At 37.4% G+C, this 14,335-nt stretch overlaps 2 protein-coding genes across 2 annotated transcripts in view; both read right to left on the bottom strand.

The window, feature by feature from the left end:
- Positions 1-993, bottom strand: part of LOC107654554 (ATP-binding cassette sub-family A member 5-like) — a 27,128-nt gene extending 26,135 nt beyond the window's left edge. Inside the window, 1 exon segment of the mRNA XM_016441679.1 lies at positions 849-993. Coding sequence (XP_016297165.1) covers positions 849-861 — 13 coding nt within the window. The 5' untranslated portion in view covers positions 862-993.
- Positions 994-2,337: 1,344 nt separating this feature from the next.
- Positions 2,338-14,335, bottom strand: part of LOC107654553 (kinesin-like protein KIF19) — a 51,063-nt gene continuing 39,065 nt past the window's right edge. The window contains exons 6-20 of the mRNA XM_016441678.1: positions 12,397-12,522; positions 11,654-11,848; positions 10,702-10,848; positions 10,488-10,610; positions 10,097-10,253; positions 8,926-9,100; positions 8,491-8,689; positions 7,222-7,492; positions 6,918-7,039; positions 6,476-6,639; positions 6,122-6,215; positions 5,221-5,344; positions 4,600-4,985; positions 3,654-3,819; positions 2,338-3,458 (exon numbers count right to left, since the gene is read on the bottom strand). Of these exons, the coding sequence (XP_016297164.1) occupies positions 3,325-3,458; positions 3,654-3,819; positions 4,600-4,985; positions 5,221-5,344; positions 6,122-6,215; positions 6,476-6,639; positions 6,918-7,039; positions 7,222-7,492; positions 8,491-8,689; positions 8,926-9,100; positions 10,097-10,253; positions 10,488-10,610; positions 10,702-10,848; positions 11,654-11,848; positions 12,397-12,522 (2,583 nt within the window). The 3' untranslated portion in view covers positions 2,338-3,324. The remainder of the gene's footprint in view (positions 3,459-3,653; positions 3,820-4,599; positions 4,986-5,220; positions 5,345-6,121; positions 6,216-6,475; positions 6,640-6,917; positions 7,040-7,221; positions 7,493-8,490; positions 8,690-8,925; positions 9,101-10,096; positions 10,254-10,487; positions 10,611-10,701; positions 10,849-11,653; positions 11,849-12,396; positions 12,523-14,335) is intronic.

Genomic DNA, 14,335 nt, shown 5'->3' with positions numbered 1-14,335 from the left:
GTTGGTTAAATGACCATGGTGTTGGTGTGCTTGACTGGCCAGCAAACTCACCAGACCTGAACCCCATAGAGAATCTATCTAATTCTGAGTTTACATCTAGCAACTAATTTTTTATTTCTCTCTCTGAATTTTGTTCTCAGAATTGCTAAAAACAAAGTCCGAATTGTGAGATAAAGGTCGCAATTTTTTTTATTTTTTTTTTTTACTCCATTTAATTCCGTGGCTGAAACGGGCTTCCAAAGTAGACACAAGCAATCGCTGCTCTTCCTTTTATCTTCCATCACTAGTGCAAAGAAACATATCTATACATCAGAATAGTTGAATATATATTATAATTGTTCCCCCCACATATGCAACTATTAAACTTTCTAAAACTTGTTTTAAACATTGTCCGCAAAGCTTCCCATGTCAAGACTGATAACACCTTTAAGATGCTTTGAAGCAGAGAGAAGGGGAAAAGGGAGTACAAAGGTAAGCGCAGATAAGAATACATTAGAGAACGCAGCTTGTAAAGCGTGACAGTGTGCTGCCAGCTACCTGTAAAACAGTCTGCAAAAAACAGGATTTTTTTTTTTAACGCAAAATGTCACTGCGCGTGCAGGAGGTCGCTTGCACCCGACATGTAGAGCGTGCTGGTCAATAAAGGATGGGTTGGGCTTTCGCTCCTTCTTTTTTTTTTCTTTAAAATAGAATACATATGTTTAATATACATGAAATACTAGAACCCAATGTGAAAACTATCGATGAAATAATGAGTTTTGTTCGCTGCGGTCGGTGAGTAAACACTGACAGCTAACGCTAACTGGCTAACAGCTTTCCCTCAAGCTTAAACAAGGAAATGCACTTACGTATGATATACATTAAGACATGTCTTTCCTTTCCTCCAAATTCGCTTTGTTCTTTCCAAATAAATATCCTTTAGGAAAAAAATGAATAGAGAAGGGATCTAGGACGGCGTTGTCAACACTACTTGCGCCTCTGCCATCAGCTGGACCGACCAGTCATTCAACCAATCAGCGCAGCGCTACAAGTTACGAGACTCGTGATTCGTCGGAGTCAAGCAAGCCAATCACGAGCCTCAGAACTTGTAGGACTTCGCTGATTGGTTGTGTAGTTTGTGTTTGACGTCATCAACACACCTCCGACCCCACCTGCCGTTGACCTACAGGTCTATAGTATATTAAATTATATTATATTATATTTTGAACTATAGAGCACAGATGTATAATATAATATATATTATACATCTGTGCTCTATAGTTAATTTTTTACCAATTTATTTTTACAATACTTTTAAATTGTATACCCAGTTTAGACATACAATGCCTTGCAGTTTCTCAGTAGCTCAAGCACTTGATGATGCAATACCCACTGTGCTAGGTATTTTGCTACGCTTGCATTGTTTTGCTTGGTCACTGGAAATAGGAGAAATTGTTTACACTGAAATATTGACATTTAGTCCTGATATCCACTGACATGGTGCCAAAAAGAAAACAATGATACACGCTGCATTGTGCTGACAGTACAGGAACACAGTCAGTACTGTTGTTTAAAGCGTAAAGGATACAGTATTTTGAGTGATCATATGCTTCTGAACTACTACTGTATGTTCCTAAATGGGAAACATTTGTGTACTATGACTGATGAAATATTTTATTTATCCTATAGAAAACAATTTAAGAAATTACTTTGCATGTTTGTGGAAGTTAGTTTGCCTCATATGTGAGCTGGGTGCATTTGAAGGCCCCAAGGCCAAACTGACTCACTGTGTAGGCCTCTTGGCCTACGTGACTGTGCTTATGAATGGAGAATACAGAAGGAAGTAACGGAGATGGGAGATGCCACAAGATGAGATCTCATTAAAATGAAAACTCAGGATGAATACTCATTAAAATCCTGACAGCTCATTAAAATCCTAAAATGTATATGGCTCTGCAATCTTAGGCACCCGGAAAGTGGTAGATAAGAGAAGTTAACTTTTGGAAAACAGACTAGCAGGTGGTTTGCTACAATGAAAGCAAATGTTATGAAAAATAATAAACATTTGTGGAAAGTACCGGGAATGACGTATTCAAATAAAGGTCTGTACGCTCATTGGACAGTGACCAATAACTACAAAGATGGTAGTATGGACAGAGAAAGATTCAGATATTCTGCAGGCATCTCAGCTTTGTTGTCTTCTTGCAATGAAGTCTAATTTTGACTTCTGGAACTCTGCCTCCTGAGCATAATTTTCCTCTAAGACTTCTCTCCACAACATGACATCCTTAAAACTGACCTTGACAAAAATGTATATAATGTAGGTGTATATGTACAATGCATACACTACTGCAATCACTTTGTCAGTCAAATTTATTTGGTTACAAAAAAGGTATAAAATTAAGAGTAGAAAAAAATGCCTATGCATGTATAATTCCGAAAAACAAAACACAATTACAGTCTTTTTCAATACGGTCTCTTTTTTTTCCCTTTTTTGATTAAAAACATTCCACTGAGGGTATGAACTATGTTAAATACAGTATACCACCTTGTCTGGTACTAAGAACTAACACAAACCCAAAAGGATTTTAGAGAAAACAGCTACGCTGAAACCTGCATGACAGTGCAGGCAAATTTACATTGATTATTACCAGTAAACACAAAATGACATCAGTAAATGGAACGGTCACAGAAGCCAGACATATGAATCATAAGCAATGTGACAGTACATTCATTTGTGCAAGGCCTGAGGGAGCAATACTTTCACAGCCAGAGAAGCTGCGAAATATATATTGCTCCCTGGGGAATGAGAGGGGTATATCTGATTCCTTAGTCGCATAAACAAGCAACACCGTTTCAGTTCTGCAGAGATAAATATGTTTTTGGGAACTGCTTAATGAATTTCAGTTGTCACTATAAGGCCTGATATACATATTCAATCGGAAGGCATCTGAGGCAGGTTTTATTCACTGTCGCATTGGCTCGGCTTTAAACTATGTTTGCATGTCATTGTGTTAAAGTTTTTACACAAGTCAAGGCCATTGAATTCATGACAATCATTTTTTGCAACTTACATAAGCCAATGGATTCAAAAAATTAAAAGCTGACATCTTCAGAGAAAGGCTCGGAGAAATTTTGTAAAAACTCAGGCAGCACAATAGGGTTACATGGTCTTCTTTGTAGCCCAGTTTTCATTAATGTTTTTTTTTTTCATGGTGCAGCTTTTCAATTTGGATATAAGAAGAAACCTTCTACTTGGTCTCTACATGTTTTACTGGTTCCATAGTGCTGATGCTGGGGTCGAGAGGAGACAGTCTATGCTTAGGCCAGGGCTTTTGGGCCTCTTTAGTGTTTGCGGGTGCGCTGGCCCCCTGTTCCAGTGGTTGTGACGTACAGGAGGGGCTGAAGTTGCCTGGTTTGAGGGCCACGCTTGATGAGGTGGGAGGGCAGGTTGGAGGAAGTGACATCTGCTGCTGATCCTATGGAAAATTAATAAAGGTCAACAGGAAATCAAAATTGACTCATTTTCTTAATACTTGTTCTTAGTCCAACACAACACATCTGTGCATTTCCAAAAAAATAAAATCTCATTGGTCTTCACTGAACACAAATTGGATGAAATAAATTATAGGTTTATCTTGGAATAAATGGATACATTTATTGTGATATCAGACCTGTTGGGTGGATATTGTGAGAGGGTCGAATTTTTGTAAGCTGAGGCTGGGCTCTGTGTTGGGGGCGCAGAAGGGGGGCTGGGGGATGACCGTTAATGTGCAGGTGGGGATCAGAAGTGCTGTCCAGGGGACGAAATCGCTGGCTGGTGTTCTTAGCCTGAGACAACTATGGGGTGGAGAAAATATTGAGTTTGTTGCAAATAGTCTGAATTAAAATAAATAAATAAATACATAAATCTGAAAATAAATAAATAAATAAATGCAATATATTTAATAAAATGTAACTAAATTTGAGTGTCAACAGAATGTCTGGGTCATATTTTACCTTAAAATCAAAGGAAAGTATTATGAGAAATTATATTTTAAAGTCTGTTTTGGAAGCAATAAACGTTTTTGCATTATAATAGTATTTTCACATCAGTTAAGCACAACTGCCTTTTATTCCTAAATATTAATGGCCTACTATTTAAATTGTAAAATATTTATAAACTACCATTCATAAGTTTGGGGCCAGCAAGATTTTTTTAAAAAGAAATGAATACTTTTATTCAGCCTTTAGGCATTAAATTGATCAAAAGTACTAGTAAAGCCATTCATAATATATCAAAAAATGAAGCAGCTAAACTGTGTTCAACACTGATAATAATAAGATATTTTATTTCTCCACCAAATCAGAATATTAGAATGATCTGAAGGATCATGTGACACTGGAAGTAATCTTAAAGGCTAAAGTAATGACTGCTGAAAATTCTGCCTTGCCGCTTACATTAACACAATATGCTTAATTGTCATGAAAATAAATGGTCCTAAAAATGCATTTAATTTTAATTATGCAAGATACAACTTCTCCTCCTTTTGGGGTAAATTATGACCTGAACAAGTTTTGTGAGATTCATCCATTAGCCTCGATATGTTAACACAGAAGCTCCTTTGTCTAAAAACTCACTGCTTGTCCTGTGACTTCAAACGATCGAGATCTCCTCTTGCGTCTGCGACCCTCAAAGTCCTGCTCTCGTGGAGCGGGGTTCTTAACAGCTTGCCGGTTCCGCGGCCGAGTCCATGTGCCGCTGGGTGCGGGTCCCTCTCCCGTGCTGCTGGACAGGTTGTCATCAGAGGTGGCGTGGCATAGCTCTGGACTGGGCTGTCTTCCACGCCGTAGCACCAGGCCTTTAGGGGGCGCCTCGGTCAAAGACAGGTTACTCTTGTGCTTCTTGGGATCTAGGGGTGAAGGTGGCGGGGGCAATCGCAGGGCATCTATTTCTAGCACTTTAGAGCGGCGGCGAGCAGCCTTGACCGCAATGTTCTGCACACCTCTTAGAATCTGCTGTCTCTCTGGAGGGAAAATAGTTCAGGGGATTTTGAAACTATGACTAATTAAATAGACATTATGTAAGTTGCCATTAATACATTATATGAGAAGAAGCCATGTAGGAATTGGGTTGCTATAGTTTAGCAGTCACTGTATAAAAATAACAGCCCGCAGAATGCCTCAACTGACCAATCAGAATCAAGTGTTCCAGAGAGCTGTGTAACAAGCACAAAGATGAAAGAGCAGAGGAACTCTTACCTTTAGGAGTCAGAGGGGCATCTGTGCCGTTCTCGCTGCTCTCAGGCGAGGAGTCCAGATGGCTGCTCATACTGTGACTGAGATGGCTGCATCTCAGAGCGTCATCCAGGACAGATGGCAACAGCTGCAGAGATACAGTCAGCATTGTGTCAGACACACTCATTTATTCATTACACTCAGTTAAAAAACAGAGAAACCAATTAAAATGTAGATTAAACAGAATATTCACTTTCCATGATTTTGTGATGGCAAAGCTGATTATTCAGCAGCCATTACTCCAGTCTTCAGTGTCACATAATCCTTCAGAAATCATTCTAATATGTGACCCTGGACCACAAAACCAGTCATAAGGGTCAATTTTTTTAAAGCTGAATAAACAAGCTTTCCATTGATGTATGTTTGTTAGGATAGGACAATATTTGGCCAAGATATAACTATTTGAAAATCTGGAATCTGAGGGTGCAAAAAAATCTAAATATTGAGAAAATCGCCTTTAAAGTTGTCCAAATGAAGTTCTTAGCATATTACTAATCAAAAATTAAGTTTTAATATATTTACAGTAGGAAATTTACAAAAATATCTTCATGGAACATGACCTTTACTTAATATCCTAATGATTTTTTGCATAAAAGAAAAATCAATAATTTTGACCCATACAATGTATTTTTGACTATTGCTACAAATATACCCCAGCGACTTAAGACTGCTTTTGTGCTCCAGGGTCACATATGTTGATTTGGAGCTCTTTTGGTTTAAAAAGAAAAAACAAAATATTTGAAATAGAAATCATTTTGTTAAATACTTACTGACACCAAACTTTTGAACATTAGTGTATAATCTTTAAAAAAAAAAAAAACACTATATCAAAATAAGTCACAAATGTAAACTCCCAGAAGCTCACCCCTCTGTTGCCCTGGCCATTGATGTGAATGGGTGGAGGAGTCATTACTACAGAGTTCTTCATCTGTTTGTGACTACTCTTAAACACTCGGTCTCTGTATGGGCAGGAGAAAAATTTTAACTTATAAGTAAAAGCATGTGAACAAACTCAGACCCCTTTAACGTAAAATGAGGGAGGTCGTTTATATTACAGTTCTCTTTATGTCTGCTGTGCACTTGTGAATGCATAATGTTCCTTGCTCTTTTTATTTTCATATTCACAAAATTAAAATTTTTTGGCCATTAAATGTTAAAAGGAAATGAACGGAAATGTCAACAAAAAGCATCAAATGAATTAGCTTTGAGCTCTTCTTACCCATCAGGCTCTGGGAGAATCGGAGGCAGCGTGTGTCTCCTCAATTTCGTCCGCCCTTCCCTGTTGTCTGAACCCAGTGTGTGAACACTCTCTTGGTCTGAATCCATCTCTTGCAAGGGGTCACGACCTCTACTGGGGAGGGTGATCTTGGGCAGGGAACCGTCCTACAGAGATATATGCCATATATGTTCGTGATCACTCTGTTCCTGTATGATTTTATCATGTCCCTCTCTTGACGAGTGTTTAAAGTCATCATGAAACTCATTTTACTGTCATAACGTGATGCAATTCCAGGTGAAGGAAAATGTTAGGCAGGATTTTGTTTCTTTGGAATAATGTGCACCGATGTTTTGTGCAAAATATAAGCAGTAATGTGTATTCACAAATTAAACAGAGTCTGTTTTGATTTCATGCTGACTTTAAAAATGCCTGCTTGACGTACCTTAAAAGTACGAATGGTGAACTTATCCAGGGCCACGACTCTGTCCAAGTTCTTCTCATCCATTTCCTTCATGTACATCTCATAAAGCTCTTGAAGGTGAGGAGGAACCAGGAGACTGTGATCTGCAAAAACATTCACCTTAACTTCTTATAACATTTATTTTTCTACAAGAAGGTATATATATATTTAAACTTGAACTGAATCCTCATATTGCATCATTTGCAAAACTTTACTGCAACAGTTTGGCCTGATTCATCTCTGGCTGAGATTTCTGTGCCATTTCTTATTCCTGTGAATAACTCACCAGCAATAAATTTCCGCTGCTGCTGGATGATCTCATGGCAGAGGTGTCTGTGCTGTTCGAAACGCTGCACTACCACGTTTTTCTGTCGGATCACGTTGTCCTTGAGCAGCGCGCTGGACTGCATCTCTGCATTCTCGATCTCCAGCTCGTGAACCTTGCAGAGGAGGCAAAGCACTTCCCTCTGCTCCTCTGAGCTCACGCGGTGGGGGAGAAGCTCTTCAAGACGGCGTGCTTTCTCTCTGAGCTCTGCCAGGCGCTGCTCTAATCCAGCCTAAAGAGAATGGCAGAACTATGGTTAATTAATGTGATGAGTCACTTTATTAACATTGCAAGTCATGTACAAATTATCTTTGCTTATAAGGAGTCTCAGTCTAAAAGCAGAAAGGAAATATGCACTGAAGAAGAAGGTAATATGCACTGCCTACGCAGAGTGTTCCAAATCAGTTTATTTAGGATGTTGCCTTAAAAGACAAATGCCTATGTTGCCAGTTTACCAGATTTTGGAACAGAGCTAATGTCTTTTTAATATTTGCATCCATTTCAGTATTAAGTATCTCATACAGTAGTTTTATCTTGGCTACAGTGATAGGCATGTCTGGCAAACAGATCAATTTGAATGAATCATGATTTGATTAAAGAGATTCACCAAGTATGTGTGACCGAAATTGAGATTTATACATCATCTGAAAGCTGAATATATAAGCTTTCCATTGATGTATGGTTTGTATAGGACTACATTTGGCCGAGATACAACTATTTGAAAATCTGGAATCTGAGGGTGCAAAAAAATCTAAATAATGAGAAAATCGCCTTTAAATTTGTCCAAATGAATTCTTAGCAATGCATATTACTAATCAAAAATTACGTTTTAATTTACAGTAGGACATTTACAAAATATCTTCATGGAACATGATCTTTACTTAATATCCTAATGAATTTTTTGCATAAAAGAAAAATCAATAATTTTGACCCATACTATGTATTTTTGGCTATTGCTACAAATATACCCCAGCGACTTAAGACTGCTTTTGTGCTCCAGGGTCACATATGAAAATTACTGGATTGTAGGAACTTTGTTTTGTTTTGTAACATAGTTATATATCATTTATTTAACTAGAAAATGAATGATTATAACAAGTTCACTGAAATGAACTGACTGAACTAACTGATTTGCTAAAAGGAGTCAGACATCAAGGCTATCGCTCCAGGACAGAACTGTGAGTTTTTTGAGGTGTTGTTCCACACTCTAGTGGCTAGTAAGAACATTACCTTCTGTTTTTGTATTTTCTTCTGCTCAGCCATGAGCGTGACGAGGTTATCTCTGGCAATGGCCACCTCTTGTGTCTCTGTGCTGTCAGGCAAAGATTCTGGTGAGTCTGAGTCTTTCTCACTTTCATCCTTATTAAAACTCTCCTTCCTCCTCTCGCCCTGCCACTTCTTTCTTCTCCTGAAGCGTTCTTGCTCCCAGCTAGATGGAGACAGACAATATTTCAATAACCAAGCATTTATTCGAAAGAAAGATGGCAAGCAAATGTTTCAAATAAAACCTTTCACAAAAGAAGTTTGTTCAGTCTGAAATGATGAAACCAGTGACAACACTGTTATTATTTGCCCACCTTCTGACTTAAATGTCCAAATAGCTTTAGGGCCACTGTGTATTTAGCTGTAATTTAGTTCTGGTTTGTGTGCAGAATGAAGACTCACTCTGCGATTGTCAGCAGGTGTTTGGATGTGTCTATCTGGATTTCCATGTTGCTGTTGTCCAGCTCCATAAGACGCTTCCTGATGTCCATCTGCTGTCTAAACGCATCGATCAGCTGCTCCCACAGTTGGTCCATCTCAGCCCGGCTCTGCTGAGAAGAGTGAGCCTGCACCTCCGCTAGAGGCAAACACAAAAAAATAATGTTATGATACACATTTGAGTGAGAACAGAATAGAATAGAATAGAAAACAATCTATGCTGAAACTTATCAGTGAAAATTTAGAAAAGAATCTAATGAAACAATACAGTCAAAATAATATATTAAATACGGTAACACTTTATTTTAGGGTCTCTTAACTAGTTGCTTATTAGCATGCATATTACTAGAATATTAGCCATTTATTAGTACTAATTAAGCACATTAATGCCTTATTCTACATGACCTTATTCTACATCCCTAATCCTACCCAATACCTAAACTTAACAACTACCTTACTAACTATTAATAAGCAGCAAATTAGGAATTCATTGAGGGAAAAGTCGTAGTTGATAGTGAATAAGTGTTCCCTATTCTAAAGTGTTACCGCATAGAATATAACATAATAGAATATAATACAACCATTTAGAAAAGAATCTAACCAAACAGAAAATAATCTATTGGAACAGAACATGATATGTCAGAACAGAATCATTTAGAAAAGAATCTAATCAAACAGAAAATACAATAGAACAGAATAGACTAGAATCAATTAAAAATAATCTAATCAAAAAGAAAACAACAGAATAGAATAGAATCAATTATTATAATTGATAATAATCAAACTAACAGAAACAAATTAGATTAGAATAGAATATGACAGAACAGAATCAATTAGAAAATAAACTGATCAAATGGAAAATAATTTATTAGAATAGAATAGAACAGAATAATTTAGAAAATAGTCTACTCAAATGGAAAATAATCTAATTAAGCAGAAAATAATTTATTAGATTTAAATAGAATAGAATAGAATAGAATAGAATAGAATAGATTAGACTAGACTAGACTAGAATAGAATAAAACAGAACAGAACAGAACGGAATCGAATAGAATAGAATAGTTGGGAATTCAAAGAAAAATTGAGGTGGTATCAATGGTACACATCACTTCACTTCTTACAGACAGGATGTTACCTTGAACATGGCGGATGTCTGTTCTGTCCGGATTGAGCTGTTTGCTGGCCTGGTCTGCGATCTTTTTCTTCAGCCGCTGAATCTCGCTACGCAGGTCAGAGATGATGCTGGTGTACTGGGCGATGTGATAGGACACATTCAACAGATTTCTCTTAACCTGCACAGGGAGAATAACAGGGTACAGTCTGGTAAGATATAACAGTGACCAAACTCTTCACAAAACAGTTACATTTTGAGAAAAGGCATCACAAAATGTGTCACAAAAATAATGCAACAATCTCACTGACAAAGAAAAGAAAATCTTACTGACCCAAACTTTTGAACGGTAAAAGCTAGGTTACTAAGTAGCTAGGTTACTAGGTTGTCCATTGATTTGTCGTGTTAAACTAACCCGTGTGCGGATGCTTTTGGCACGGTCGGCATAAGTCAAGGTATTCCGTGAATCCTCGAAGGCTAGAGATGCAGGGCTTATATGGGCAATCATCACCGTCCGACTGTTTCCTCCTAGAGAATCCTGCAAACATGAGAAAACCCTAGTAAGACAACCACAATCAAGAAAAACATCCCACAAGCAGCTTTGTTCATGAAGATTCGCTTCTCTGTACCTTGAGCAATCGCGTGAGCTTGCTGTCTCTATAGTTGACGTATTTGTTGCCATTCTTTTCGCTCAAAGCATTGATGCAGTTCCCCAGTGCGAGCAGAGAGCGGTTGATATGAGCTCCCTCTTTTAACCTCTGACCTCTGTTCTGCGTCTGAAAGTAGAAACAGTAGTTATTGCACAGTCATTAAACTGTCAGTCTAGGTTAGGAAGTCTGTTCCAGCAGGGGGCGCTCTTGTATGTCTCATTTTCTGAATAGTTGTGCAACAGGCTTGTCTTCCTCATCAATAGAGAACAAACAAGCACTCATGTTTCTGAGCAACAATGCCCCATAACCAGAAACAACGTGATCTGCTTTTGTGCCGGTCACATGCATGTTTAAACCCAAGGTGGGCCTGAGTGGTCAACATTTTTAACCGTTTACATGGCAAATACATGGGACGCTCTCTCTAAATGCGTTCTCTCATATCTTCCCATCTCATGCAGTGAGTGTAAATACACTTTAATATTAAAAATGATTCACATGTCTTTCATTGTTCTCTCATATCTTCCCATCTCATGCAGTGAGTGTAAATACACTTTAATATTAAAAAATAAAAAACACCTCACTGGACTTGTGGATGTGTCTCATGCATCATAATGTATTTAATAATCAACAAATATTTTCATCTTGGATGGCTTCATTTCCCCTCCAAGTTTATCACCGATAGTTAAACTTAAAACTCTTGGAATTGTTCCCTCGTCACTGGCTGATATATGATTCTGAATATATCTGGCGCCAACTCTGCCAGCTTTTATTTAAAAAGAAGGATTGATAGCTCTGATATTAATGATTACCAACTTTATAGACATACGTCTGAGCTCACCCACTGTGCTTTTATGTTCTAACTAAACTAAAAGAGGAATAGACCTTTATGTTTCACACCTACAAATATCCCACCTCACACACATCATCATACCTGTGAAGCCCGTTCAGACCCTGCCAGATCGATCATGAAGAGACGTGCGAATCGCACTTCCTGCAGGATGTCTCGACATCGACTCTGTTGCCGCACGCCCACCTGCAGCACAGCGTGAGAGCGAGAAGACGTCTGATTGGCTGCTGTCGGCTCTTGAGTTCTCTGCTTGTTTCCTTTCATTAACAACTCCATGACCTGAGAGAGAGTGAAAACAGAGAAAAAACTCAACATTCAGCTCCACAGTACCATTCATAAGTCTGAGGTTGATGAGATTTTTTTTGAAGGAAGTCTCTAATGCTCACCATGGCAGCATTTATTTGTTCAAAAATGCAGTAAAACAGCAATGTGAAATATTATTATAATTTAAAATAACTGTTTTTTATTTTATCAATTGTGCTGCTTAATATTTTTGTGGAAACTGTGATACATTTTTTTCAAAATTTTTATCAATAAAAAGAATAGCATTCATTTTGAAAAATCTTTTGTAACATTAAAAATGGCCTTACTGTCACTTTTGATCAATTAAACGCATCCCTGTTGAATTAAGGATTCACTATTAAATACTTATTTAAATATACACCAGTTTTTTTCAATGAAGTATCATATGTTTTTATGTATGTTTTTAAAATGAACATGAACAATGACTACTGTAACAGTACTTATTTACTTTAAGAAAAAAAAAAACATTGTTTTAAAATATTATTGTAAAGTAACATGGGGCCTAAATAATGTGTCTAACTGACCTCTCGTGCATTAATGGTGGAGACCTCTGTGATTCCTGCGACCTGAATTTCTCCCTTCGAGTCCTCTCTCAAGTCCAGAAACCCAGATGATGGATTCAGCAGGTCTCTTATCATCTCGTTATAGATCTGAAACACAAGAATGAAACAGATTAAAGACCATGCTCAGATTTCAAGATTACCATCAGTTTATGCATTTGACATTTACATTCATTCATCTGACAGACTCTTTCATCTGAGGTGGCTTGCAGTGCATAAATATCAGAATGTGCAATCTGTGACCTTTCCATTACTAGTAGCATGCTCTACCAGTGGAGCACATGGACAAATGCTGAAATTTGTGAAACATGTACATGCATTCATCTCACAACACTTTTCATGTTTTCATGCCCCAAATACTCAACTATTGCTTGCATCAATAATAAATTGATTACATAAAGTAATCAACACCTTGGAATTTCAACCAATCAAAATCTAGAATCTGTGGTACAAACTGTCCTATACAGTATTTTCAGGATGCTAGTGTGGAGAGATGAATGCTGGATTTAATATTTTAGAGTATTTCAATAGGCTTCATTCAACCCGGTTTAGAACAAGGCCACATCCTGAGCACCATCTGTGGTCACCTCAAAAGCTCTCAATTTAAGTCGTCCTGAATGTAATATTTCATCACTGTCAGTGAGGTCACTGTGATGTGCCGTAAGCATGTGATAATTTTAGGGTGATGCTGACGGTATGAAAAGAATCCATTGACAGAGAAAGAGTAGAAGAACTGCTAAAGATATAGATGGATGGAAAGAGAAAAAACCGGGAGGATAAACCGGGAGGTCTGAAGCTAAACCACAGAAGCCGAGAATAAAAATGCTTTCTCTCCAGGGAAGCGTCCCCTTGAGCATTTGGACGGCCCAATGTAAACAGGAGTTTTAATGTGAAGGTGTAAGAAAAGCAGTGGACAGGAGAGCATTGTGCTCTTTACTGAAGGTTGCTCTTTTCGTTTGTGGACGGAGTGGCTTACTCATAGGTCTGCACATCCCAAACACCCCCTTTAACCTAAAGAAGTGTGTCTACATGTGTGTGTTATGGTGCTTGAGCATACTCAATGTGTGTTAGTGAGTGCACACAGGTTTATTAAAAAGATATTTCTAATAAAAGTATAATGATAATAATAATAAAAAATGTTAAATAAAATAAAATATATATATACATACATGCATACATACATACATACATACACACATGTTCTGTAACTATAACGAATTATTAAAATTTTTGAATAATGTGTGTGTTATGGTGCTTGAGCATACTCAATGTGTGTTAGTGAGTGCACACAGGTTTATTAAAAAGATATTTCTAATAAAAGTATAATGATAATAATAATAAAAAATGTGAAATAAAATAAAATATATATATACATACATGCATACATACATACACACATGTTCTGTAACTATATCGAATTATTAAAATTTTTTAATATGCTTATATAATTAAAATATAAGGTTCAAGTGCATACTATAAAAATAGGAAAGGACTGTCTGGGTTTCTACCAAAGACGTGATGTCTGAACACCGTGTGCACGGATATAGCAACACTTTCACCATGGTAAAGGAGAAATAACACATCGTCAAGCGACAGTCACTAAATGCTGCTGAACCGACTATGATTGACAAAATGGGCAATGAGACTGTCGAGAAAGAATGTGAGACAGAGAGAGAGAGAAAAAAAAGACACTGAGAGAATTGAAGTTGCTGTTGTCAGCTCACACGTGATCTCAAATGCACATGAATCAACTGTCAAAAACAGGACAGAGCTATTGAGTTTTAAGGCCTGGGAGATCAAATGTGAAAAAATCCCAAAGACTCACACTAAAGGAGGTACCCGAGCTCCGAGCTCAAAAATATCAATTAAACTATATATATATATATATATATATATATATATA

The sequence above is a fragment of the Sinocyclocheilus anshuiensis genome, unplaced genomic scaffold, assembly GCF_001515605.1.
Source record: "Sinocyclocheilus anshuiensis isolate Anshui unplaced genomic scaffold, SAMN03320099.WGS_v1.1 scaffold391, whole genome shotgun sequence".
NCBI classification, from domain to species: Eukaryota; Metazoa; Chordata; class Actinopteri; order Cypriniformes; family Cyprinidae; genus Sinocyclocheilus; species Sinocyclocheilus anshuiensis.
Note: the sequence above shows the minus strand (reverse complement) of the source record. Positions and strands in the feature narration are given on the sequence as shown.